Below are 25,426 nucleotides of genomic sequence, written 5' to 3' on the forward strand. Positions count from 1 at the left end.
AGCTGCGTTTTCTGGGAAGTTCCTACTGTAGGGCGGACGATGCCCGTCATCACACTGGGCGGCATCTCTGGGGTCCCTGATGATGTGTGGACGGCACTGGGGGTGAAGGTGGGAACCAGGCAAGAAAGGGGCTGCAACCTGTTCCTCTGCCAGAGCAATCGCCCTGAGGCCCCCCAGATAAGACCCTGGTGCGGGGGAGCGGGCTGCGTTCCGGGGGCACTGGGAGAGGACTGAGAGTGGCCCTGGGGCCCTGGAGAGAAAGGGGCAGGCTGGCGCCCGGTGGGGGCGGGGTATGGGGTGACACTCACGCTGACCAGGGGCTGGGAGGCGCTGTGGTGGTGGGTCGGAGGTTTGCACATGGCCTGGTAGTCGTACATGGTCACTCTGAAACCAGAAGCAGGGCACGGCAGTCTGGACCCCATCCCCTGCCCCACCCCCGCCCTGGGGGAGTTTGCAGCCAGGTTTTTGGTCACCCAGATCCGGGGCGGTGCGTGATCGGCAGGTCAGAAAATGACATTTCTGTTCTTGCGCTGCTTCAAAGACAACGAACAGCAAATCTGGTTTTCCTGCTAAGGGTCACATGACCTCAGCCCCTCTCCCCCCCCTCCCCGCCCCCATCAAGTTCCGGGCTTCAGAAAGGCTGCTTTTGGAGCCCTGTGGGGCTCACTGTGGGTTTCTGAAATCTGTCAGGTTCATTTAGCATCCGATCCCCCCTCCTCAGTGTGTATTCGGGGGAGTGGGTGTGGCGCCTGCCCTACTTACTGGCTGAACACCCCCATGCTGAGCAGCTGGGTCATGAGGGCGCCGTCCACCTCCCCCAGGAATCGTCCCATCTGTGAGGGGAGGGGGGGGGGGACAGCAGGATGGGTGAGGACATTGCTCCGAGCGCCAGGCTTTACCTGTGTTTGGGTTTCCCCTCCAGACGCCCTCGCATCGTGGTCCCTGTGGCTCCACTCCACGGGCCCCCTCTCCTGGGCCGGCTCCAGCCACGCCTCTCAGTGCTTTTAAATTCTAAGTTGGGGTGAAATCAATCTAGGCGTTGCAATCAGATTTGTTTTTTAAAAGGTGCAGAATTCTTTGAACACTTCCCGGTGAATCGCGTGCAGGAAGGTGAAACTTGATTTGTCGTGTGTGTTTTATGCACGTGCATGTGCGTGCATGTGTGTGTGTCTGTGTTACCAGACAGCGAGATCCTGGCGGGCGGATCCCCAGAGGCCATGGTGACTGTTTGCGCATCTGCTGAAGGGCAGGGTGAGTGAAGCGACCAGGGTGAGGCTGAGTGACCTGAGACTCCTGATCCGGGTGGAACCGAGGCTCCCGGTGAGGCTGGCTCCCTCCCCACGAGCCTGTCCCCCCGTCTGTCTTGACTCCAGGCTTATTCACCGATATCCCCACTGTCCAGACCCCTGATTCTGGAAGGGGAGTTTCCTGAGAGTAAGACAAGCTCCTGGACCCTGGAGGAAGGTGTCCGCCGTTGAACGTGACCTCCAGGGCAGGCTGCCCTGGCACAGAGCACCCACCTCTTCTTCAGGAGGGCAGCCCCGCTGGCACCATGGAAGCGACAGGCCTCCCTGCCGGGGCCCCGGGATGGGCCTGGCAGGACAGGGAGTGTCACCTGGGCCTTCTGGCACGGGCGCCCAGGCGGCAAGGTGCATCCAGACCGCCAGCAGCCGGCGCTGCGGCCCGGGCAGTGGTCCTCGGACCTCATTACATGCGGGGGGGTGGGGGGAGCTTGCAGTGCAGGTGGTCGCCCACTCCGTTTCTGATTCGCTCGGTCTGGGGTGGGGCCTGAGAACTCGCATTTCTATCAAGCCCCCAGAGGCTACTGGTCCCCCTACCGAACTCTGAGGCCCAGGGATGAAAGGGGGAGGGGCTAATGAGGGGGGAGGGGCCAGGTCACGGGCCCTTGAGGCTCTTGGGTGTGTCTGGGGAGCGGGTAGGAGTCTGTGGTGGGAGAGTCTGGACGGGTCACAGTCGCCCGGCCTCCTGGGCCTCACGGCTCTGTACCCTTCCCCTGCGTGTAGGCTGGACCCAGCGACCTGCTTCTGGTGAACGGAACATGGTCCAAGTGGCGCTGTCCCTTCCGAGAGCCGGTCCCAGGGGACCGTGGCCTCATGCTGCTGACACTCGCTGGCTCTCCTCAGCCTTGCGCTTTGGTGGGGCGAGCCGCCCCCCAGGAGGCCCCCGGGGCAGCGGGATCTGGCGCGGAGGCTGGCCCTTCGCAGGTCAGGCCCCGCTGATGCCTCGTGGAGACCCCGAGCCTGGGCCGCCCGCCAAGCACACCGGGCTCCTCACCACAGAGGCTGGGAGATCGTGGGTCTTGGGGTGAAAGCCCTCCCGCTGGGGGTGATTTGTTACAGAGCAACAGGTAAGTGCTGCAGGGCTGTGGAGTGAATGAGTTTAAAAAAAGCAGAAATGGCTGGATGGCTGGACAGTCAGCGCCCGGCTTCCAGCTCCGTCCTCCGCGGACCTTCAGGCCAAGCCTCACTCTAGTCTCCAGTGTCCACCGGGCACAGGCGTCGTGACTCCTGACACAGGGCTGCCCGCACACGCTGTGTTACCCCCTCGAGCCCCCTCAGAGCCTCACAGCCCAGGTCTGGGGTCAGAGCCGTCCAGGGGGCGGAGACCGCCGCCCCCAGAGCCCCGGCACCAGCCCTGGAGACTGACGCAGGCGTCTGGGTCCTAATTCCTAAGACTCTGCTGAGCCAGCAGGTGCGAGAACTCTGCCCTGAGCGGCAGCAGGTGACCTGGGGCAGGGGCTCGGCGGGAGGATGACCCCCGGGAGCCCAGCGAGGACACCGGCCCCGCCCTACAAATTCTCGGTGCCATCAAAGCCACTGCTCCCCCAGCCTGGTCTCCCTCCCAGGAGGGCTTTTGTAGAACCTCCCCCCAGTCACGGCTCTCTACTTGTATCTCTAGGTTCATAGTTTGGCTTTTCTGCAGCCATGAGCTTTCGGGTTAATAACCTAAACTGGCAGAGCCTCAGTTTGTCCCTCGGGTATAAAATGAGCCTAATAATGTCACCAGAGATGATGGAGGGACGTCCCACCCCTGATGGGGCCTGGTTGGGGTTGGGGGGAGAGGGGGCTGTGTGGAGGCCCCTGGAAGGTCCCAACCCTGTGATGAAAATTAGATTTCATTTACGCCCTCTGTTTTACAAAGGACGTGAGGTGGCTTTTAAAACTACACACGGGGTGATAAGATAATGTAATGGCTGAGAAAATAAGGGTAAATACGCTGAGTAGACAAGTACTGAGAGAAATAGAAATCTGAGTAACTTTGCTGTCATAGATCGGCTCGCTCCCCGCGGCTCTGCCGGCACTCGGGCACCCAGACCTGAGAAATCACGCAGCCCAGGCCCTTATTCCAACAGGGGGAGATGGGCCCAGGCCACCCAACCACACGTCTGATTAGCGGAAAAGCTCCCGCGGGACCACGCACCGTGTCCCTTAGGCTGGAGGCCCCTTGATGCTTCTGGCTCATTTCAAGGCATCACTTTAGGTGAATGTGTTCAGGGTTGGTTCAGGTGTAATTCCTGGCTAAATAAACAACTTGGGGCTCAGCAAAGACAAGGTTGTGGCTATACCTTCTCCTCGGCCGTTCTGGGCACGTGGGGTTCCTGGGTGCGCCGCCATGCCGTGTGATGGGGAGTGTCACCCTTCACTCCCCTTTGCAGCAAAGCCAGGTTGGAGGGTTAGGACAGAATTTCCCACAAGGGAGGTCCAGACAGGAAGCGCGCACGAAGCGGGAAGGCCTGGACCCGGCCCCAAGGAGACAGAAGGGTGGGCGCCGTGGCCTGTGTGTCCCCCAGATTCACATGCTGAAACATACCCCCCAGGGCAGAGCCCTCACAGTGGGGTTGGTGCCCTTAGAAAAGAGACCCCAGAGGCCTCCCTGTCCCTCGCGCCAGGAGGGGGCACAGTGAGAACCCCGCAACCTGGACGGGGCCCACCCCGGCCCCTGGCACCCTGGCCTTGCACCTCCCGCCCCCAGAACTGTGGTTTGTAAGCCGCCCAGTCTGGGGGTTTTGTTACAGCCGCCTGAACGGCCTGATGGGAGAGGGGAGAGGCAGAGGGGGGTAGGGGGTGGGCAGCAGGAGGGGGTGCAGGACTCTGGGGGAGGCCCCCCAGGGCAAGGCTGCAGACAGAAAAGCCGGGGCCTCATCATGTGGACAACTCCCTACCAACAATCGTGGGAGAAGACCAGAGACGTAAGATTTCCTCTGGGCGTCTGAGTTGAGAAGTCTGGATTTTGGGGTCTTGCGGAGCTGGCTGTGGTTCTAGGAAGAGACTCCGTTTTCATCAGACCTTTTCCTCTAGTTGGCCCTGGGCCGGGATTGCTTCTGGGCTTTCTCCAACCATCGAGGCCGCTGGGCCTCCCGCGTGCCTTACCTCCTGGGGCCTCTCCGAGATCAGGATGAATCCGTTGTTGTCGATGACGAAGCAGTCCAAGTCCTGGGAAGAAGCCCAGAAGGAGGTCAAGGCCAGGCCCTGCTGCTGACCCCTGGTCCCTGCCCACCCGACCGCATAGGGAGGCCCTCTGTGTGGAGCCCAGGCTGCAGGGAAGGAGGGGCTGGCCCATCGGGAGGACGCGGGTTGGGGGCTGCTTCCCTCTCCCACCGTGTTCCCCCCGTGGGGAGCTCACACTGTCCTGGCAGCTCTCCGGGCACGGACCCTCCGCAGCGCCGCACTGGAGGAAGAGGGGAACCATGAGCTGTGCACGTGTGTGTGTGTGGTGTGTGCGCGTGTGTGTGGTGCATCCGTGTGGGGATGGGGTCCACAGCACACCTGTGATGTGCAGGGGTGTGTCCCGTACCCGTTTGGTGAATGTGGTGTGAACTCAAGGGGTATGTGCACGGTGTGACGTGCGTGTGTGCTCGTGTGGCGCGCCCGTGGCGCGTGCCTGGCGTGTGTGCGCGGGGAGTGTGTGCGGGGGCTCCGGGCGCTGAGATGCAGGCAGGGCCTTGCTGGTGGCAGCAGCCGGGTGCACAGGTCGGGGGTCCTCACCCTGAGCGTCCACCCCCCCGCCGACCCCTGGCACCCACCTGCCGGGTGGCCGCCCAGAACGTACGCTGCAGGAACTCCATCCTCATCTGCACGCCCACGGCTGCCGGGAGCGGGGAAGGCAAGGCCATGGGGGTGTTTGGGGACGGGGTTGGGGGGGATGGCGAGAGAAGACGTCAGATCTGAGTCAGAGGGAGGAGGCCCATCAGCAGGGGGTGGGGGGCCCCTAGGCAGCCTGCAGACTAGCTTCCTGGTGGGGGGCACCGGTGGCTCTGTCTCTCCATCCCTGGAGCTCGAGGCAGGCGCCCTGGGAAGGCCGCTCTCCCCTTTCCCGCAGAGACCGAGGCTGGATTTCAGGGCCTCTGTGGGTAGTTACAGCCCCTCCACCCGCTCTGCTCCGGCCCCCCACCCCGATCTGTAAGAAGGCTCCTTCCTCGCAAGTCGAGACCGTGTGGCCCAGGCCTGCAGGAGGCTCCCAGCCCCAGAAAACCAGGCTTTGATGCCGCCGCTCACAAGGGCCGCCACGCCTCTCTGGTCCCCAAACGCTTGGAGAACGCAAGCCAGTGCCCAGATGCCAAGAGAAATCTGGGGCCAGAGAATAGAAAGAAAGGCAGGTTATAGTGAAAGAAAAAGAACAAAGAAACGAGGCCGGCCTCCTACCATCAGAGACAAGAATACAGAAAGTGTGCTGAGTGCCAGGCACCCTGCGTCCTGAGCTCGTGTCCACACAGCAGGCCGGCTCTGCTATCGCTGGGGCTTCACGGCTGGGGAAGCCTCGCCCGAGCCGCCTGGCCCCTGAACACAGAAGCGGGACCCACGCGCCCGGTGTCTCTAAGGCACCTCACCTCTCTCCTCTGGCCTGCCTTGAGCCCCCGTCGGGAGGGGGCTGACGGGCCTGGGCAAGCTCCCCGCTCAGGGCCCGGTGCCCTTGTCTGTGACGTGGGGACGGGTCCGGGTTCCAGCCACTATGCCGTGTTCACGAGACATTCTGCAGTCACCCCAGTGACGGCTCACTGGAGAGACTTTCCATCACAGTCGGGGGCTTCTTTGTTGCTGCAAGGCCCGGGGGGCGGGTAAAAGGCGTGGGCCGGAAGGGGACGGGTAGGCCCACATCTGGGTTCATGACAAAGAGGACAGACCCAGGTGCAGCACCTGAGCTGCAGGTGAGGCGTGCTCCCCTCCCCCGTTTCTCTCTAAGGCTGCGGGAGGCCCCTCGGCCCCTCCCCTCGTTCTTCCTGTTAGGACCACCCTTGATGTTCACTTTAGACAGATTTCTCTCACCTGTAGAAAAAGGCTGCATGAAAGAGTGGAACCGCCTAACAATTGTCAGAGGGGAGTCCCATGAAAGCTTAGGATGTTCGAACCTCTGGGATTTAGGAATGCTTATTTATCCCGACCTTGGCCTCTGCGTCAAAGCTCTCAGACTCTTTCTCGAGCCAGACTCGGCCTCTCGATGTCTCGCTGCCAAGTCTCCTGGAGTCCCGGCATCTCTGAGCTGGGAGAAATTCTGTGATTCCACCACAGGGAGTCTTGAGAGAGCGGGGTTAGTGCTTCTCTAATGAAGCAGGATTTTGAGGCTTATGGGTAGAGATGAGAGGAGTGAGACCTCAAGCCTGTTCCCCGGAACCAGGCTCCATCTCAGTGGGACCACGGGCTCCTCCAAGGCAAGCCCCGCTCCTAGGATTTAGGGCTTCCACCTGCCTGGTGCCAGTCCCCTTGGGTCACCAGTAGGTATCTCAAACTTCACAAGTTCAAGACCTAACTCTGGCTTTTCCTCCCCAAACCTCCCCACGTGGGGACACACCTTCTACCTAATTGTTATCATTTTCCCGCGTCCCACCCAAGTCCTGCCGCCTTTGTTCCAAAACGTCACGCATCTGCCCACTCTCTCCACCCCTACTGCTACCCCCCAGAGCCACTTGGATTAATGCCACAGACCCCTGAGCGGGTCGCTCCCCACAGAAGCACGAGAGTGACCTTCCTGAAGATCAAATCACGTCTCTCGCTTGCTCAAAACCTTCCAAGGCCTTCCCGCTGCCCTTAGAACAAAATTGAAATTCCTTTGTAATTTGGTGTCCAAGCCCCCCCAGGGAGCTGGCCCCGCCGCCCTACCTCTGACTTCAGCCCAAATCCCTTTCTCCCTCAATCAGGCCAAGCCTGTTCCCACCCCGGGGCATTTGCACCAGCTGCCTTCTTCCCCTGGGAATGCTCTTCCCTAGAACTTTAGGAGGAGGCTCCTTCTCATGGCTGGATCTTGGCCCAAACAGCATCTCCTGGGGCGGCGTCCTGACTTCCCAGATAACGCAGTCCTCCCTGTGGCCGGCCGTTCACCCTCTATCTCATCACTCTTCTTGTTTTCTAAGATGCATGACTTATTTACTTTATTCTCATTTATAGTCTGTCTTGCCCCATTAGAATGGGGGCTAAGAGCAGGCGGGAGGGTGGGGGGTTGAGTTCCAATACCTAGCACCTAGGATAGCACCTAGCATGCATTGGGGCTCAATTAATATTTTTCGAGCTAAATAAGTAAATGCTTGTGAATTCCACTGAGTCAGCCGCTTGGCTGGGAAGCCAGTTCTGCAAGCCTTCCCCTTACCTCTGGTGTGGGCACCTTGCTGAACTCCTTCATCCACGTGGAGCCCCGCCCTTCTATAGATGCGGGACACGATGCTTGCGATCTAGCTGGGCTCTGGTGCCCTCGAGGACCCAGGAGGGAACCCACAAAGAGACGGGGAATTCAGGTGAGACACAAGAAGAACCTCCTCCAGGGAGAACTGTTAGCCGTGCTCTGCCACGCCTGATGGCGTTACCTCGGGGTCGAATTGTTTCAGATCCTTCTGTTCAACGCCTGCCTCACAACCCAAATCGTGCTTTTCCACCCCAGACACCGCGAGAGCCCAGCCTTCTCCTGAGAGACTCCAGGGCGGCCCTCGGCCCCCGTTCCCTCGCTCCAGTGGACCCCAGGCTGGCCACCCTGCCCCTGGCAGCTCCTGGAAGCCTGCTGTGTGCAGCAGAGAATAGCCCTGGGTGCTGGGCTTTGCAGACGGGGCAGAGCGCATGGTGAGGAGAGAGCCAGGCCCGGCCCGAGGGCAGGCGAGGCCTCCATCCTTCCAGGCTGCTTCCCCCTCCAGGCCTGTGCTTGGTGGGTCCTTGTGTTAGAGCCCGACCTCGGTCCCCAGGGGGACCTACCACAATCTGATGGAGGAGGAGCGATTGGACCCCCTTCCTCCTGCCCCAGCCCGGCCTGTCGCCCATCCGGGGCCGAGTCCCGCCTTCCCTCTGCCTGCCTTCCTGCAAAGCAGCTTTTCTTTAAGACCCGCGCCGCTTGGCTGGCAGACAAAGAGCCTCAATAAGGCCACAGGCGGCAGACGGCTTATCAAGATGCACCTCTGCTCTGCGTCCTGGCTGTCACCTCCTTGCTGCTTTGTCATCACAGAACAGCTGTGCTGCACGCACACAAACCCTCCCTGGGGGAGGTCATGCCCCCGGGGGGGCCAGAAACTCCATCTTCCCCCTCGCCCTCCCATCCACTTGGTCCTTGAAACCCAGCTGCAGGCTGTGCTGACCTGTACGAGGGCTGCAGGGTCAGCGGGGGCCCACCTTTTAGGTACCAGCTGGGGAGCCGGTGCCCAGGGACCCCGGAGACCTGGTCACCCCTCCTGCTCACTGCAGGGCAGCCCCGGGCTGTGGGGCTAACAGGCAGCTGACGGCTGGTCAGTGAGCAACACAGCCCAGATTCTGGGCCCTGACACCCGGCTGCGCTCTTTCCTCCGGCTCATTACTCACTCAGCCTGGCGAGGTGGCCCCCTCTTCCGGGAGGGCCCCCAGTGTAGGAAAGGGGGTGAACCACCCACAGAAAGCTGCCACGCGTCCTCTGTGATACCGGTCAGAGGAGAAGGTCCCGCGGGCACTAGCCTGGGACGGTGCACCAGGACATGAGTTCTGGTTGAGTTTTCAAGGAGCGGGATGGACCCCGTGGGTGAGGAGAGGGTCCCAGACTCCAGGAAGGACACACTCTCCTGCAGCTGGGGGACAGGAAGCGTGTTTGGGGGCAGGTGAGGTGCGTGTGACATGGGCGTGGGGTGGGAGACAGGGAATCCCTGCTGTGTCGAACGGCGGAGCAGACAGAAGAGGGTGTGGGGGCATCCTGAGTCAAGGGGGTCTCTCAACCTGCACCCAGGGCTGACAGTGGACCCCCCAGAAAGCAGGCAAAATGGAAAAGGGACGCCAGAAACGTGCCACGTGTCCAGCTCTGGCCGGCGGCTCCTCCCCTGACTTGGTCCCTGGCTTCCTTTCCTTTGGATCAACACTTGCCTTCCCTTGGAATATCAATTTCTCCAACTCCTTTGTCCTGATTGGCTGGTAAAGACGTCTCTGAGTTCTTGATACCAGTCTCTTCCCATCCAGCAGAGAGCCAGGAGCAGAAGCCCAGGCCGGGGAGGCGGGGCTGGGTTTGGCCCCCTCCTCAGGGCTCACCCCAGGGTGCTCCAGACAACCTGACCCCAGGCCCCCGGCCCAGCCTGCCTGCATTTCCCTCCCCAGATAGCCCCGGTCTGGGGTCACGAGGCTCAGTGACCTCTGCGCGACCGTGTGCCACCGGCTGTGTGGCCTGGGGCCCCTTTCCGAAGGACCACCAGGCAGATGGGCCCCCGTGCACCCCTCCAGCTACCCCGTCTGGAATAAGCCGCCCCTTGACAGAGACCCGGAGCAGCTTTCCCTTCCTGCAGGCAGGGTGGGAGATACTGCCCCCACCTCCGAACAGGATTCAGACCCAGCCGCCCGGGGCCTTTGTCCCCTGGGTCCTGCCCCTGTGTCCCCAAAGGCAAGGGGAGGGGGGACAAAGCCAGAGGGGGCGGCAGCCGGGGCAGGGAGAGCCTGCGGAGGTGGGGAGGGAAAACAGAGGGGCCTGGTAAACAGTCCTCCTCCCGCTGCAGTTCACGGCCGCGTCTCCCCCTGAAACGGGAGCGTTTCAGGGCTGAGCGCCTCGGGTGTGTGTGCGCCCGTGGGCCCGCCTTCCGTGGGCCCGCCTTCCCGTGTGCGCGCCTGTCGCTGTCATCACGGATATTCCCCCGCTGTCACTCGCTGCTCTGCTCCGCACACGCGCTCCCCCTCCCCGCCTGCCCCTCTCCACGGCTCCCGCGTCCCTCCCTCTCCTCCTCGGTGTGTCATTGACCGGGCTGCCCGCCGTGGGAGACGGCCTCAGGCGTTCCTCCCGCCGGGGCTCTGCGTGCCAGGTCCTGCTGGGGGATCAGGCTGGTGCCGCTGCGCTCGCTGTCTCCTTTCTCCAGGAATCCCAGGAGGGGCTCGCTGGACCACGCAGACCACTTGATTCAGGGCGCTCGCTGGGGTGCGGAAGGTGAGTGCCGTGCGCTGGGCAGGGGCGCGGGGGGTGCAGGGGCCAGGCTTGGGGCCCGAGCTCATCTCCGCTGGGTTCCTTGCCTGCACGGAGAGCTGCTTTGCCGCCTGCCTGGCGGCAGTGGCTGGGGCTGGGGCAATGCTCAGGACCGGACCCCTGGGCAGCCAAAGGACACAGGGAGCTCTGACCTGCCAGTGCTGGGGACAGGAGGTGGGATTCTGCGGGGGAAGGAGGGGGAGGAGGCATTGCCAGTGCCAGATGACGGGCCCGGTGGCATAGAAACCGGTCCCTGCAGCATGGGGGGCGCCAGCCAGGAGCCCTGTGCCGCCTGCATGCCCGGCTCGGCAGCCAGCTCCAGGGACTCGGGTGCCAGGGGAAAGGGGGCGCTGGTGACAGGGCCGGCACAGAGGACGTCTGTGTGGTGGCAGGCTGGAGGGCTGGCGCCGAAGCGTGGGGAGGGACCAGGGGTGCTGACCGGCCTCTACAGGATGCCCTCAGCGAGGGGCGCTGGCCTCTAGGAGGCTGTCCTTGGACAGGGGTGCAGAGGGTCCCCCGAGCTGGACCTGAGTCCCCGGCTTGTATGGGGGGCGTGGCCGGGAGTGGATGCGGGAGAGGAGCCTCGGAGCCCTTCCTCCGGCCCTTCCTTGAGGCTCCAGCTCTGCCCCCAGCCCGCCCAGGCCTGATGGGGCTGGGGTCCCCCAGCTGCACACCGTCTCTACCTACGAAGAGCTCAGGCGGCCTTGGGGGGCAGGGTGGACTCAGCTTGGGGTGGGTGGTACGTGGCCGGGGCAGGACAACGCAGGATAGAGGCCGTCTGACCGGGAGTCCCAGCCTCCCCGCTCACTCTTGGGGCCCTTTGTCCTCTCCCTGAGCTGCTGTCCGCCTGTCTGGGGTGGCTGGTGGGGACACTGGCACCTGGCTGTCAGGCCGCCTGGGGCATTGCCTGGTCTGGCTCAGATTGACACCCGGCAGCTTAGCTAACTACAGGGCCGGGGGGCGGGCTGAGCGTGTGGAGATGGGCCGGGGAGCGCAGCCGGGAGGGGACCCGCGGCCGTGTCCCCCTCCACACCGGCACAGGCTCCATCCAGCTTTGCCAAGAGAGGGAGACCAGGGAAGCCAGCTGGGGGGGCAGGAGGAGGACGGGGAGCTTCTTCAGCAACCGATCTGGTTCCTTTGGGGTTTGGCTGGAAGCTGCGCCTGGGACAAGCAAACCCTGCTCCCATTTCCAGCCCCCAAAGCTGAGGGGCACGGGGAGGGGGGTGTTTTAGGGCTGGGGTGCCTGGGGAGGCCTCCCCCTTCCTACACAGATCAGGCCTCTCCACCCTGCCTGCCCGGGTCCACCTCCCGAGCCAGGCCCGCGGGCCCAAGAGCAGCTCCTGTGAGGGGTGATGGGGGCTTTTCTGTTCCGCTTCCCAGAGGGTCTGGTTGGGATTGGGAATGTCTGACAAGGAAGGATGACAAGGAAACGAGGCTGCAGGAAGGCGGGCATGAGAACGGGGCACGCGTTTAAAAATGCACCGGGGGTTTGTCTGTTCCAAGTACAAATTTAGAGATTTAAAAAAACCAGCTTCCGCGCTGCCTGAGCCGCGTGTGTTACGGGGATGCCAGGCAGGGAAGAGGTGGGAAGGGCCCGGAAGGCCAGACCGGCGGCTGCAGGTGGGGTGCGCAGCCTGGACAGCACCCCAGAGCTCAGCGTGGGCGCCCGCTGTCCCCCTGTCCCCCCGCTGTCCCCCTGTCCGCCTGCTGTCCCCCGTCCGCTGTCCCCCTGTCCGCCCACTGTCCCCCTGTCCACTGTCCGGGTGCCTCTCAGCCCAGCTGGGTGGGCGGGCAGATGCTGCCCTTGAAGCCCCAGGCGTGGCCTCCGTCCCGGCTCTGCCTCTCGCTAGCCCGTGACCTTCACCTGTCTGCACAGTGAAGGGGCACAGAGGCCTTGTCCCGGGTTGGGGAACCTTGGCCAAAGGGAGGTCCCTGGGGAGGGGGGACACGGCAGGCCAGCAAGACGTCCCAGGGGGCAGGAGCCCCAGGTCAAGGCACAGTGGGCGCTGATGGCTGTGCAGCTTGGACACTGTCTTGGGGGGACGGACGTGACCACGCAGCACCAGAGGAAGGGCGTGGACACCAGGCCCGCGTGGGTTTGCTGGAGGTTTCTGGCTGGAGACTGAGCCAACCCTGCCCGGAGGAGGAGTGGGGGGCAGAAGCACAGAGGGGTCAGGGCTCCCACCCTAACCTGGGCGTCTGCGGGGGTGGGAGCGAGGCAGGCTGCTCCTCCCGTGGGGCAGGGAAGCCGTCCCCGCCACCCCCACCCCAGTCTCCGGGGGCTGCCGCACCCCATGCGACTCCGCAGGAGCCCGGGGGCCCTTCTGCTCCTGCTGCCACCCCCGCGGAGCTCCCAGCCCACCTCCTCACCTCAGCGCGCCCCCCACTCCCCAGCAAGACCCCTGCCTCCCTCTCCCCACTGCATCTGTGACGCCCCCGGGAAGAAGGCTGGCGGGGAGGGGGCGACCCGGCTTGATGAGAGCCCGCGTCGGGCGCAGAGAGGCAGCGGAAGGGCGAGGAAAGGCCGCTGGGCCGTGAAGGGCGGCACAAACCAGAGGGTGCAGCCCTCTCCCTGCTCCGGCTCCAGGAGCCTCGCGCAGGCGGGTCAGGCAGAGCCGGCCTCCAGGCTTGTGAGGCCGCTGGCTGGTGGCTCTGTCGCCGGGCGGCTTGGGCCCGAGGCTGCACTCTTCCACTGCCTGCCCGGAGGCAAGTTACTACGTGACCCGAGCCTCAGTGTCCCCATCTGCAAAACGGTGTTAACAGCGCTTCTAACCCCAGAGAGCCCGTACACAGGTGCTTCCCTGCGGGCATGGTTTCTCCCCATGCGGAGCCCTCCTGCAGGAGCTGTTACCATCAGCATCCCCCATCACCGCCGCCCCCCGCTGCCTGGGCCCCGGCCATCCCCTGCCGGGGCCTCCTGGGAGGTTCCGGGTCTGCCCTGCCGGGAGAGAAGTGACCTAGCCCAGTGCTTCTCAAACGTGACCAGGTACGTGAATGGCCTGAGATCTTGCTAAGAGGCAGGTCCCGACCCAGTCGGCCTGGGCTGGGTCTAGGAAGTTCCTGGCGAGGCTGGTGCCGATAGGCCATGGACCACGCTTGAGTAGCAGAGGGCTGGGGCACAGAGCCCTTGCTTCTATTCTGGGGGCGGGGTCCCTCGGCCTGCAGCTCCTCAGCCCCATCCTCTATCCTGATTCTCTCAGCAGAGCCCAGTGAAGGAGGCTGGGGACCCCGCTGGGTCCACCCTCCTCTCTGTGTCCCTGTCCCTGGCACTGGGACAGAAATGCCCACAGGCTGTGGGGCTTGGAGCCCCGAGACCGCCACCTCACTCGTTTCCGTGGCCCGTCGTTCTCCCACCTGGGTGGGGACTTCCCTCCCAGACGGTGTGAATTTATTCCGCAGTGGCCACGCCTGCCTGAGCTGCTGTGCTCCTAGCATCCTAATGTAGGTCACCCCTTTCCTGACGAGGTAGATGCTTCTGGGGGCCGGAAGGGGTGCTGGGTTGGAGGTGGGCTGGAGGGCAGGGTGCTGGACCCCACAGCGCCTGAGGGGTGCTTCTGTGGTCCCCAGGGAGCACAGGCTACATCCCCATGGACCTGGGGGGCCTTGTTCTCGTCACGTTTCTCCAGAGATCCCAGGGCGTGGGTCTGAGTGTGGAAAGGGTCCTGGGTTGGGGGTGGCCCTCAGGGGGCTTCTCTAGACCCTGCTTCTAGGCTGGAGGTCCCCCCGTGCATCTGTCTGCCGGGGGCACGCAGGAACTGCGGGAGTGAAAGCATCTGAGGATGCTGGAGGGCTGCCAGCGTGTGCGTGAGTGCACCCATGTGCGTGTGTGTGTCAGCACGTGCCTGGCTGCACGCTCTCTGGGGGGGTGGTCTGCATCACGTGCTGTGCTGGGAGCCCGTGTGTGCACCCCGCTCAGCGCACACACGTGTCTCCCCCCAGGGGCCACTGCTGGGGGACAGTCACCAGGGAGCGGGCCTCCGTCCCTGACCGGCCGTGTGACCGGGCGTGCTGGTCTCCATCTCTGAGCCCGGCTGGCCGCTGACCCTCCTGACACCATGTGGGCGCTGTGAGCTGCTGACCTGCGGGTCCTCGCTGGCGAGAGGAGTGCGGGACTATTCCAGGGGTCGGGGCCGAGGCCCACGGAGAGGGTGGGCAGCGTCCTCGGTGATGGAGGTCTGGGAGGCTGCGTGTGAGCGCAGCCCACGGTGACCGCCATGTGACGGCTGCTGGCCTGGCACGGGCCCAGGCACAGAGAAGGAGACCCAGGTGTGAGACTTGGGGGGCCAAGAAAGAGAGGTCCCGCAGACGCGCTGTAAGCCGCCGCCCCTCCCCGCGGACACAGGGCACTGACGTCTCCCTACGTCTACCTGGGGCTCAAGTCCAAGCTTGGAGTCCCCGAGACTGTCTTGCAAGATAATGTGTCCTGAATTCAGCAAATGTTAACTCTCCTCCCCTGATTAGATTGACCCTCACGGAGGACAGTGTGTTCTGGTCATCACCTTTAGAGATAAGGAAACCGAGGCTCAGAGGGTTTCCATGGTTTGTTTAAGTTACACAGCGAGGGAGCGGCCGGCAGGGATTCGAACCCAGAGCCCTCCCTGACCTGGGAGTCTGAGCCAGGAGCCTGGGGGACCTGGCCCTGGGAGGGTAGCTGGAAAAGACCGCTCAGCTGCTCTGGGCATCTCCTCCGCCCCCAGCCCAGGGCCCCGGATCCATCCTGTAGGCATGTGGGTCTGCACGCCTCGCCCCACATCTGCCCAGTGCAACTCGCTCTGCAGCCCCTGCGAGGCTGCGAGCCCCCTGAGTGGGGGGTGAAGCCCAGAGCGACAGACAGGCCCCCCCAGCAGTCCCCGTCCCCGGCGGGCCCCCATCCTGAGCAGGCGCCATTGCCGGGGCCCAGCTGAGGGCCCCCGGGGCTGCGGCGCTCCTGGGCTCACGGGGCCCGGAGGCTGCTTGGCAGCAGTAAGTGGGGAGGAGACGGGAGAGGCCCCCAGTGCCTGAGGGAGACCCTGCTCAGATGCTGAGGTCCCAGCGGCTCCTCCCACCCCTCAGCTCCGCTCTGCTCTGCCACTGGCCCCTCGGGCTCCCAGAATTAAGGCGGCTGTGGGAGGGGAGCGGGAGGCTGCAGCCCGGAGCCCCCGGGTCCAGCGTGGCCACCGAGCAGGGGAGGCTGCCGGCCCATCGCTGTCCGTTCGCCACCTCGCGCTGGGCTGGCTGCAGGGGGCCCGTAGTCCCCTTTCCCGCCCCTGTGACGGGGCCCTGGCCGCGTCTGGAAGGGAGTGGGACCGGGACAGGGCCTGTGCCGTTGGGCTGGGGCAGGGCAGGTCACCTGGGCAGGGGGAGGCCCCTCGCCCCTCGGGAAGAGGACCCGCTCTCTGCGCTGCAGCCTCGCCCTCTCCCTCCCCTGTCCCCCGACGGCAGCGGCTGCAGCAGAGCCCCTGAGCTGATGAGGTTTATCCCCGACCTGCCGGCGGCGGCGGAAGACAGAGCACGGCCGCTCACCCCCCGGGAGACGGTGGAGGGCAAGCAGGGGGCTTCCGCGTGGCAAGAGCCGGGCCTGGGCCTCACCCGCGAGCCGACGGCCGCCCCTGCGCGGGGCCTGGTCTCTGCCTCCTCGGGGGCCATGGTAAGAGTACAGTGGGGCTGGGGAGCCAGCTGGCCCTGATGATTTCCACACCTGGGACTGGGGGAAGCCCGGAGGCAGAGGAGGCCACGTGGCTCCAAACACGTTTAGGAGATCATCCAGGGAGACAAGAAGAAGAGGCGGGCAGAGGCTGGGCGGGAGGTGAGGGGTGCAGGGGGTGGACGGCTCCTGCCTCGCCCAGCACTGGCCTCAGCACTGTCTCTGGCCCCGGGGCTCCTGGGATGCCCGCCCGCCCCTCCACGCGCCCCCGCTGTCGAGGGAGGCTGAGGCTCCTGGCTTCTCGGCCCCCCTGGCGGCTCCTCTTCCCACCCCCCCACCCCCACCCCCGCCCAGGGAATCAGAGCCGAGACGAACAGGAGCGGAGGGTAAAGAGACACCGGGCCCCTTGCCTAACCCCGGGCTGGACCGGCCTGACACCTGCTTCCGCTCAGCGCTCTCTCTCTCTCTCTCTCAGGACTGACCGAGCGGACAAGGGGCTCCTCTCCCCCTCGAGGTGCAGGGCCTGGCAGCGTGCTAACCCCGGGCTGGACCGGCCTGACACCTGCTTCCGCTCAGCGCTCTCTCCCTGTCTCTCAGGACTGACCGAGCGGACTAGGGGCTCCTCTCGCCCTCGAGGTGCAGGGCCGGACAGCCTGCAGCCACCATGCTGACCCCGGGCAGCGGCCCCGAGCTGAGGACCTGGTTTGCCCCGCTGTGGAGGCAGATCTCTTGTGAGTGGAGGGGGGTCGGCTTAGCGGCGATGCAGGGATGCTCTTCCCAGGCGTCCATGGCCTGGGTCTGGGAAGCAGGGCCCCGTCCCCGCAGCCCTGCCCGCGGTGCTGGGGGAAGAGCTGCTTCTGAGCTCTGTGGTGGGCGGGTCGGGAGCAGGGGCTCCACAGGCAGTTCTGCCCCCCCAGGTGGGTCTGCTTCTGCCCCCAGTGGCCCAGCCCCTGCGAGTCCTGCTTCTCTAATGGCAAACCTCCCTCTCCCTGCTCGGCCATCAGCTGGGTGGGCCTGGAGGCCTCTCTTAGGGCTCAGCCCCCGTAGCTCCGAGACGGAGGGAACCAGTGGGCTCTGGGGACGTGACACTGGAAGGGACCTTAGGGAGGGGGTCCAGCCCCTCCTCCTGCACATGGGGAAACCAAGGCCGCCCACTTCTCTCGTGAGCTGTCGGGTGAAGGAAGCCCTGGGAATTCTCTTCACGAGGTGAAGGGTCAAGGCTACAGGGTAAGAGGTAAGAATGGTCTCGAGGGACGTCCCTCAGCCTGACTTCTGCCCTCGCACGGTCAGCGCTGTGATGCTGCCGCCCCAAGACACACGCGGCCTGAAGTATTCACCCCGCAGGGCAGCTGGTCCCGAGGGACCCAGCTCCCCTTTCAACCTCCTTTTGAATCACTCAACACCTCGCAACACAGGGCTCTGTTTTCTTGTCACTAGAGCTTTTACGCCAGCCTGAATTTCTTGGAGGCGGGGGGGCAGTGACCGTAGTTATGCTGGTCCTTTTGAGAGGGAGGCTGGATGGGTTGAATGTTTTTCTGGGGAAAGTGAGGTCTGAGGAATTCAGGTGACTTCCAGCAGGCACGGCGGGGGTAGTCTGACAGGCTGACCTGGCCGCAGACAGCTCAGAGAGCGGGAGGGTCAGCGGCCCAGCAGGTGACCTCAGGTGGCCGGAAGGGCTTCCAGTTGGCGTCCATGGCCGTGCCTGTGCTCATTTCCCCCCGAGAACAAAGACGCTCAGGTGTCAGCCTGGCAGGTGCCTCTCAGGAGTCACTGATCCTCCAGGAAAGGGGGGTACAGTCCCACCCTGTTCCTTCAGGGTCTGCCCTTTGGGACACCAGACACCAGACCCCTACTAGACACAGACTCAGGACCGTCCCCTCCAGACCCCTGGTCAGGGCAGCTGCTGCCCCTTCAGGTGGAGCCAAGCGGCCATCACTCCTCGGCTGGGGCCTTTCCTCCCGGCCCGGTGGGATCCTCCCTTCCCCTTCCCCAGGGACACCCTGGGGACAGTTGGGGGCTTTGCAGCCACTCTTAGAAGGGTGGGCCACGGAACGAGCTGCCTGTGGGACTGTTCTCTGAGCACCTGTCCCCCTGCTGCCCTGCCGCAGGGGCACTGGGCAAAACATGGGACCGTGAAAGGAATGCTGTCAACCCATCTGTCCTGCGGAAATTGGGGACAGGAGCCCAGGCTAAGGGCAAGGCGGCTGTAGAGTGAGGACAGACGTGGGACTTGCTCCGGGCCCACAACTTACGGGGCTCGCGCCCCAGCGTCCTCCACGTGGACGTGGAACTTGGCGTCTCACTCTGCCGTTTCCACAGTGGTCTCTGGGGTGGGTCCTGGGCGGGCCCGGGCTCCCTCCTCACACTGAGTCGCTGGCCCACCTTGGAGGTGGGACTCACGCAGACCAGGGAAGTGGTGGCAGGGGTCGGTGTGCCCCTTCGTGCGTGCAGCGCGGCCCCTCCCACGCACGGCCGTCAGCCCCGTGCAGCTCCAGGTGGCGGGGGGCGGCGCAGAGGGGAAGGAAGCAGAGCCGTTTTCTCTGGACAGAATCCTTCCATGGCAGCGGCCCTGGGAGAGGAACATGGGGTGGCTCCTCTGACACCCTCATATCCTCTGTCGCGTCAGCGTCTGTGGTGTCAGGGCGGGGGGCAGGCTCCCGAGGGGATCCGCCGTGTGGGGACCCCAGGTGCCCAGCGGTGTCCGTCCACACGGACGTGCTGCGGGGGGTTAGTTCTGTTTTTACGTGGTCAGCAAGCGCTAAGGCACCGCTCGTGGTTGGACCAGAGGGGATCAGTGCAAGGCCGCGTGCTGGGAATTGGATGGGAGGGGAAGGCGGCGGGAGCTGGCACCCCGCTGTCCTTCCATCCCCCGTCTGTCCCCCAGGGCTCACCTGCTGGATTGCCCTGTGCACGGCGGAGGCCCTCCCCGCCTGCCCCTTGCCCTGCACGTGTGACGGCCACGGCCTGCAGGTGGACTGCAGCGGCCGGGGCCTCACCGCGCTGCCCCCGGACCTGCCGGCCGCCACCCGCACCCTCCTGCTCCTGAACAACAGGCTGAGCTTCCTGCCCGGCGGGGCCTTCGCCAGCCTGTCGGGCCTGCAGCGGCTGGACCTCTCCAACAACTTCCTGGACGGGCTGCCGCGCACCGCCTTCGGGGAGCTGGCCAACCTGACGGAGCTGCAGCTGCGCAATAACAGCCTCCGCGCCCTGGACCCCGAGCTGCTGCGGCCCCTGCCGCGCCTGCGCCACCTCGACCTGTCCCTCAACGGCCTGGCCCGGCTCCCGCCCGGCCTCTTCGACGGGCTCCCCGCCCTGCGCTCCCTGTTCCTGCGCGCCAACCGCCTGCAGAGCCTGGACCGGCGGACCTTCGAGCCCCTGGCCGGCCTGCAGCTGCTGCAGGTGGGGGACAACCCCTGGGAGTGCGACTGCCACCTGCGGGACTTCAAGCACTGGCTAGAGTGGTTCTCCTACCGAGGTGAGCACGGGTCAGGCCGGGAGGAGTGGGCCCAGCCTGGCCACCGGCGGGCAGAGGGGTTCCGCGGCCCCCGCCTTCCCATCCCCTCCGCTCCCAGCCGCCTTTCTCTGCCCTGTCTCCTCAGGCTGACTCTCTGTGACTTGCTCTCACTTCTGTAGGTTTCGGGATGGACTTAAACACACAGTATCATTGTCCTCTGCCTCTAGGCGTCCCTGGCCCGGGAGGAGGAGGGATAAAACCACTCTCGCTCCTCTGAATAATGCAGCCACCGCTTAAGTACCCACAGTGTCGGGCGGTGGGATAGAGTTCAGAGCCGCAAATGCAGTCACATTTTCTTTTTGGTGATGATCTCAACTCCCTCTCCCTAGAAGTTCTGTTATCGAAGCTTTTACTAAGAAGCCAAATGCTCCCCCTTTCGGTGACCCGGGAAAGTTCTAGAATGACCTTCGAAATGATTAAATGAAATGGACAAGGGCAAAGAAGTAAGCCTATTGGCTAAAAGCGCCAGATCTGGGTTTGCCTCGTGGCTCTGCCACTTACTAGCTGTGTGATCTTGAGAGAGTTGATTGACCTCTCTGTGGCTGTACCCTCGTCTGTGAAATGGGGCAAACAACAATATCTATCTCAGAGAATCACTGTGCAGATTAGGTAGGTAACGCATGGAAAGCGTCTGGAAAAGTACTCAGCGTAAAGTGAGTCCGCAATAAAACTTACTCATTTATACGTCCACTTGCTGGTGGAAGTCATAATGTTAACCGGGTTTAATTAGACACAATTTGGTGTCCAGCACGAAGTAGGGCTCCATGAATATTTGCTGAATGAGTGAATCGATGTGAAAAGAGCGCTAATGCTTTCGTCAAAGTCTTACTCCTTTTGTTTCATAGTGTTTCCACAATTTAATTATTTGCATAATATTATCACATGTTAGTTAATTAAAAACATTTTACAAACGATAAAGTGCCATGAAATGTTAGTCACTGTGATAATTTCTCCCGTTTTTGTGAGAGGAGAAATAATAACACTTGCATGGTTTCCAGTTTCCAAATATCTTACCATGTACATGACCTACTTGAACCCTAACTGCAGCTGAGATGGCCATTCTTACTGACAGCCAAGAAAATCGAGACTCATAAGCAATTAAATAAGTAAAGTGATTTGCCCAAGATGACCTGGCCGGGAGGGAGTCAGCCTCAGGTTTTTGGAGCCGGGAGGTAAGGTGGCTGCACCTCGCATCTCCACACCCAGCCCCCGCCCGTGCAAAGGCCCTGGACACAGTGCACGGGATGTAAGCCTTGGACAGGGGTCTGGAGAGCCAGAGCGATGTGTGATCTGGAGGGACGTCCTTGCCCCTCCAGGCAGTCATCGGTCATCGGGAGCTAAAGGGCACGGAGGGGGAACGTACATCTTAGGGACTTTTCACTAGTAGAGTTATTTCCCGCCATGCACTCCTCCAAAAAAACCCAGACCAAACCAAAACAAAAAACCTGGGCTCTTTTCCTCCGCACCCGGGAAAGGTTGATGTCTATTGTGTGAGGAGACTGCGGCGACGGGGCTGCAGGAGCCCAGGCGCTTCCGTGGGGGCCGCGCCTGCGTCTAGATCTCGGGCTGCTGGAAGAGGCCAAAAGGGGGGCGTCTGGGCAGCTCCTCCCCCTCTCGCCCCACCTGTGCTCTGCACCCTCCCCCCGCCGCCCCCCCAGTCGTGGGGTGAGCCTGCACTGCCCGCACGCCCTCCTCCGGGGTTCTCAGGGTGCCCTCCCAAGATGCCCCTGCGCTCACAGGTGCTGTGGCCGGGCTGCTGAGGGGGCCACCGCTGCCCTCAAGGAGAAAACTGCCGTCCCTGGGCCCTCCTCTCCCTCTTCCAAGGAGGAGCCTTAGGAACCAAGGTTCCGCCCTCGTGGAGGAGCAGGGCCGAGGCTCTGACTTCTGTCCTTTGCGGTGGTGGGAGGAGCGCGGGGGGCGGAGTCGCTGGGGAGAACAGAGCCGGCGGTCACGGACGGCGGTCAGTGGAGAGGTCAGTTAGGAGAGGCACGGGCTGCTGTCTGGCAGGGCTCCTGGCCCCCCTTTCCTGAGCACCCGGGGCCAGCTTGACTCTGGGGAGCAGGAGAGGTGGAAATGTTTGCTTCTCTATCAAGTGGGATCAGGGACACTGCCCATTTTATGAGGCTTCTGCGTGGGTTAAACGCCGTGACACGTGTCCCCGCCTCCCTGTCACTGGGCGCCGCACGCCAGTCCCCCTAACCTCTCCCCTTCCTCTCCTGTCGCCGTGACTCCAGGACTCCAGGATAGTGCTGCGGATGGAAACTCGGCCTCCCGGGCCTCGTGTGGGGACCTGGGGCTGGGGGAGGGCGTGCCGGCCTCAGCCCCCCTTTTCTCTCTCCTGATGCAGGGGGGCGCCTGGATCAGCTGACCTGCACCCTGCCCAAGGAGCTCAGGGGGAAGGACATGCGCGCGGTCCCCATGGAGATGTTCAACTACTGCTCCCAGCTGGACGGCCAGCAGAGCTCAGCCGGGCTGGAGGTCCCCGGGCCGCCCTGCACCAAGGCCAGCCCGGAGCCTCCCAAGCCCAAGCCGGGCCCCGAGCCCGAGCCTGAGCGCAGCGCCGCCTGCCCCCAGAAGCAGAGGCCGCGGCCCGTGAGCGTGCGGCGGGCCATCGGCACCGTGATCATCGCGGGGGTGGTCTGCGGTGTGGCCTGCATCATGATGGTGGTGGCCGCTGCCTACGGCTGCATCTACGCCTCCCTCATGGCCAAGTACCATCGGGGGCTCAAGACGCGCCAGCCCCTGATGGGTGACCCGGAGGGCGAGCACGAAGACCGGAAGCAGATCTCCTCTGTGGCCTGAGAGCCCGGGGAGGGGCCGGGGGGGCACGCCAGCCCTGCCTCCCCCGCGCCCTTTCCACCTTCCTCCCAGCCTGCCAGCAGACGGGCCCGTGTCTCCACGGACTCCGGAGCGTCTGCAAGATACCAGTAAGCTGACGCTCCTCGCTGGACCACCAACGCTCTGGACCACGGGCAGAAAAGACGTGTGTGCGAGCAAAGGCTCCCGGACCCAGCGCCCCTGTGCCCCTGCGGCTCCCGGCACAGTCACAGCCGGTGACGCCCCCCACCTCATCTGCATCTAGGGGGTGCGGGGCCGGTTTCTGTGACTCTCTTCTAAGCCAGGAAGATGTTGGGCCCAGCTCCCGATGGCTGGTTCCACTGTGCATTCAGACCAGCCCAGCCATCTGGACCAGCACTTGGCAACCCAGCACCACGCCCTCGCCAAAGCCATCTGTCCCTGCATCACCAGCCACCCAGCTCCGGGTCACTAGTCATTCTCACTCAAGCTCAGCATCACACACACAGTCACATAGGGACAGAGGTCGTGGGACCTCGGGGGGCAGAGCCAGGTGTCCCCCGTGGTCTCGGCCCTTGGGCCACACAACCTCCTGCTTGCTTATGCAACCTCCTGCAGCGGATGGGGAGAAACCCAAACCCACGGCACAAGGATTCCTTCCAGATCCTCTCAAGAGGCCAAGGTGGTGCTGCCGGATGAGACTGCCCGTCACCATGGTAACCCGCTCACACCTCTCCTGCTGGGATTTCCAGGGACGCCTGCCCAGAGGCCTGGAAGCTGCGGCGTGTGTGGACGGTGGCCTCCCCAGAGCCCGGCCACGCACCACCGGACTCATCCTCAGCGCTGCCGAAGTACGTCCCTGCCAGGCCCCGTGGGGACCCGCACCACTCCCACTCCCACAGCCTGCGGCCCGAGAACCGCTGCTCTGCACCTCTCACTGCCATGCCCCACCCTCAGCATCTCCGGGCCCGTGACCTCAGGGCGGGGACTGGCTCATCCTCTGTGACCCTCCTGCCAGCATATACCAAACAGACCCCGGGAGCAGGGAGAGGACCCCCCGGTTCTGCTCAGAGGTGTCAGTAATGGGGTCCTTTTCCCAGCGTTCTGTCAGCTCAGTCTGGCTTCCCGGAGTCCTCGTGGCACCTGGACTGGGGCCCAAACCGGAGCAAGGGCCCAGGGGCCCATCTGCTCGTTACCTGTAACCCCCCGCAAAGGGACAGAGGCTGGGGGTGGGCGTGGGAGGCGGCAGTGCAGGGTGGGGTCCACCGGCCCCCTTTCCGAGGTCTGCCCCCCGGGGGAGTGCGATCCCGGTGAGTCCTGGGCCTCCCTCTGCCGGACGTCAGCCTCCCCGCCGCTTACGGAGGGTCAGGGGCCAGCAGGCCGGTTTCTGGCTCTGCGACGGCCAGGAGTCTAGGGAGTGGCCCGGGGGAGGCCGTCAGAACATGGTTCTGAGGCAGGACAGGGGTAGAGGGGGCCACGTGCAGGCTGCCCACCGGGCTGGCCTGCAGTCTTCCTTCTTTTGGGGTGCCAGCTGACACCAGACCTGGGGATTTTCTAGAGGGAGTCAGGGAAGGCTGGACGTTGTCAGTGGTGGTGTCTTCAGCCTAAGACAGAAGATTTTTAAAGGCAAAATTATATTTCTGGTTCGTTGTTTCAGATGACCAATAAAGACTGTATTTTCCTATGTACTTCCTGGTTTCCTTGGGCGGGAGGGGACGCAGGAGCCAGGAGCCGGGACGGTGGCTCCTGCCCCCTGACCTCCCCAGATAGGTGCACAGAGTGTCCCCAGGCCCCTAAGGAGGACGGCAGCTGCCGCCCGAGGTCTGGCCTTGGGGCGCCCCCGGGAGGGCAGCGGGGGAGCGCGGAGCCCCAGGCCTGCTCCCAGCCCCGCTCCCAGCGAGGTTGCCCTGCGGTCAAGGGCAGACGGCAATGGGGTAGGAGGCGCGCCTTGGCCCTGGGGACCCTGCTGCCTGCCGGGAGGGGCGGCTCCCCGAGAGCAGTTTAGGGGACTAGGTTTCACCAGCCTTGGAGGGGTGTCGCTGGGTTTGCAGGACGAGCCCCATTTAATGTCCTGTGCTTTTGAGGCTGACGTACAGACGACCCCTCCTCAGGGCTCAACAGGTGCAGGATCAGAATTATGGACCGGAGGGCTGGGGCGGGGGCCGGGGGAGGAGTGAGCGGACCGCAAGGCCTCCGGCTGTTCGCCCACCTGAGGCCCGCGTGCCCCACCTCGCCTGACTGGCTGGGCCTGGGCTACACGGGTCACAGTCTTCAGACCAAGATGGGATTCTCTTCTAGCCAGCAGCCCTCCCTTGGGTGACACCCCAGCGAGCCAGGAGCTAACCCCGGGGAGACGGGAACCAGCAGGTCCCTGTTCCAGGAGTTCGGCTGGACCCCTTCCTGGGTGGGGGTAACTGGGGAGAGGTGCCCTCCTGCGGCCCTGACTGGTACAGCGGAGCTGGGAGACCAGGCCCCATGGGGGCAGAGCACCGCCTGCACAGCCTGCACAGGTGTGGGTAATGCGCAGATGCACTGTCCTGAGTGCGCCCCGCGGTCTGAAGGCTGGGCCGTGCACACGCAGGCGGAACTCCGAGGAGAGGAGCCGTCAGGCAGCTCCAGACAGCAGGCCCTCTGCACAGAGGCCGCTGGGCTGGGGAAACACACTTGCAGGTTGTGGCACCACCATGGCACTTGGCGATGTTTCCCAAGCGGGGCCTGGAGGGCACAGAGACTTGAAAGTGGATCCTGATCTAAACAGTAGAGTCCTAGAAATGTTGCGTGAACCGTTGAGAAATACCTGCTTAGAGGTTAAACGACGCCGCCTCATTCATCTGCCTGGCCCTTGGCTGTCCCCCTAGCTGCCCTTCCTCCTTCTCCCCAGCCCAGGGCACAAACATCGAACGTGCAGCCTGTCCGTCACAGAACGCACGAGGAAAGGAACTGCCAGCACAGCACACGCAGGCTAGCCGGTCCAGGGTCAGGGAGGCGGAGCCACAGGCTAGGAGGAGGAAATTACAAAAGGAGATTGAAAACAAATAATTGAAGCACAAAGGTCTCCAGTGCCTCATCCCTGTCCTATCCCATCCGTGCCCCCCGAG

The 25,426-nt window shown here is 63.8% G+C and overlaps 2 protein-coding genes across 2 annotated transcripts in view; one reads left to right on the forward strand and one right to left on the reverse strand.

Annotated features, from left to right (window-relative positions):
* CACNA2D4 (calcium voltage-gated channel auxiliary subunit alpha2delta 4) overlaps positions 1-25,426 on the reverse strand; it is an 81,173-nt gene that overhangs the window by 5,465 nt on the left and 50,282 nt on the right. The window contains 5 exon segments of the mRNA XM_082422103.1: positions 309-384; positions 763-833; positions 4,392-4,454; positions 4,645-4,689; positions 5,045-5,106. Of these exon segments, the coding sequence (XP_082278229.1) occupies positions 309-384; positions 763-833; positions 4,392-4,454; positions 4,645-4,689; positions 5,045-5,106 (317 nt within the window).
* LRTM2 (leucine rich repeats and transmembrane domains 2) lies at positions 8,594-24,234 on the forward strand. The gene is made up of 5 exons (XM_082422167.1): positions 8,594-10,359; positions 15,817-16,021; positions 16,616-16,749; positions 18,903-19,493; positions 21,880-24,234. The coding sequence occupies exons 3-5, from the start codon at positions 16,683-16,685 to the stop codon at positions 22,332-22,334; spliced, it is 1,113 nt and encodes a 370-aa protein (XP_082278293.1). The 5' UTR covers positions 8,594-10,359; positions 15,817-16,021; positions 16,616-16,682; the 3' UTR covers positions 22,335-24,234.

This window comes from Balaenoptera physalus, assembly GCF_965194825.1.
Source record: "Balaenoptera physalus genome assembly, chromosome: 13".
Classification (NCBI taxonomy): domain Eukaryota; kingdom Metazoa; phylum Chordata; class Mammalia; order Artiodactyla; family Balaenopteridae; genus Balaenoptera; species Balaenoptera physalus.

Excerpts from the sequence above, each read along its gene's own strand:
- LRTM2 (XM_082422167.1), top strand. The coding sequence starts at position 16,683 with ATGCTGACCCCGGGCAGCGGCCCCGAGCTGAGGACCTGGTTTGCCCCG. Across the intron at positions 16,750-18,902 it reads GCTGTGGAGGCAGATCTCTT|GGCTCACCTGCTGGATTGCC; the intron begins GTGAGTGGAGGG and ends TCTGTCCCCCAG. Across the intron at positions 19,494-21,879 it reads AGAGTGGTTCTCCTACCGAG|GGGGGCGCCTGGATCAGCTG; the intron begins GTGAGCACGGGT and ends CTCCTGATGCAG.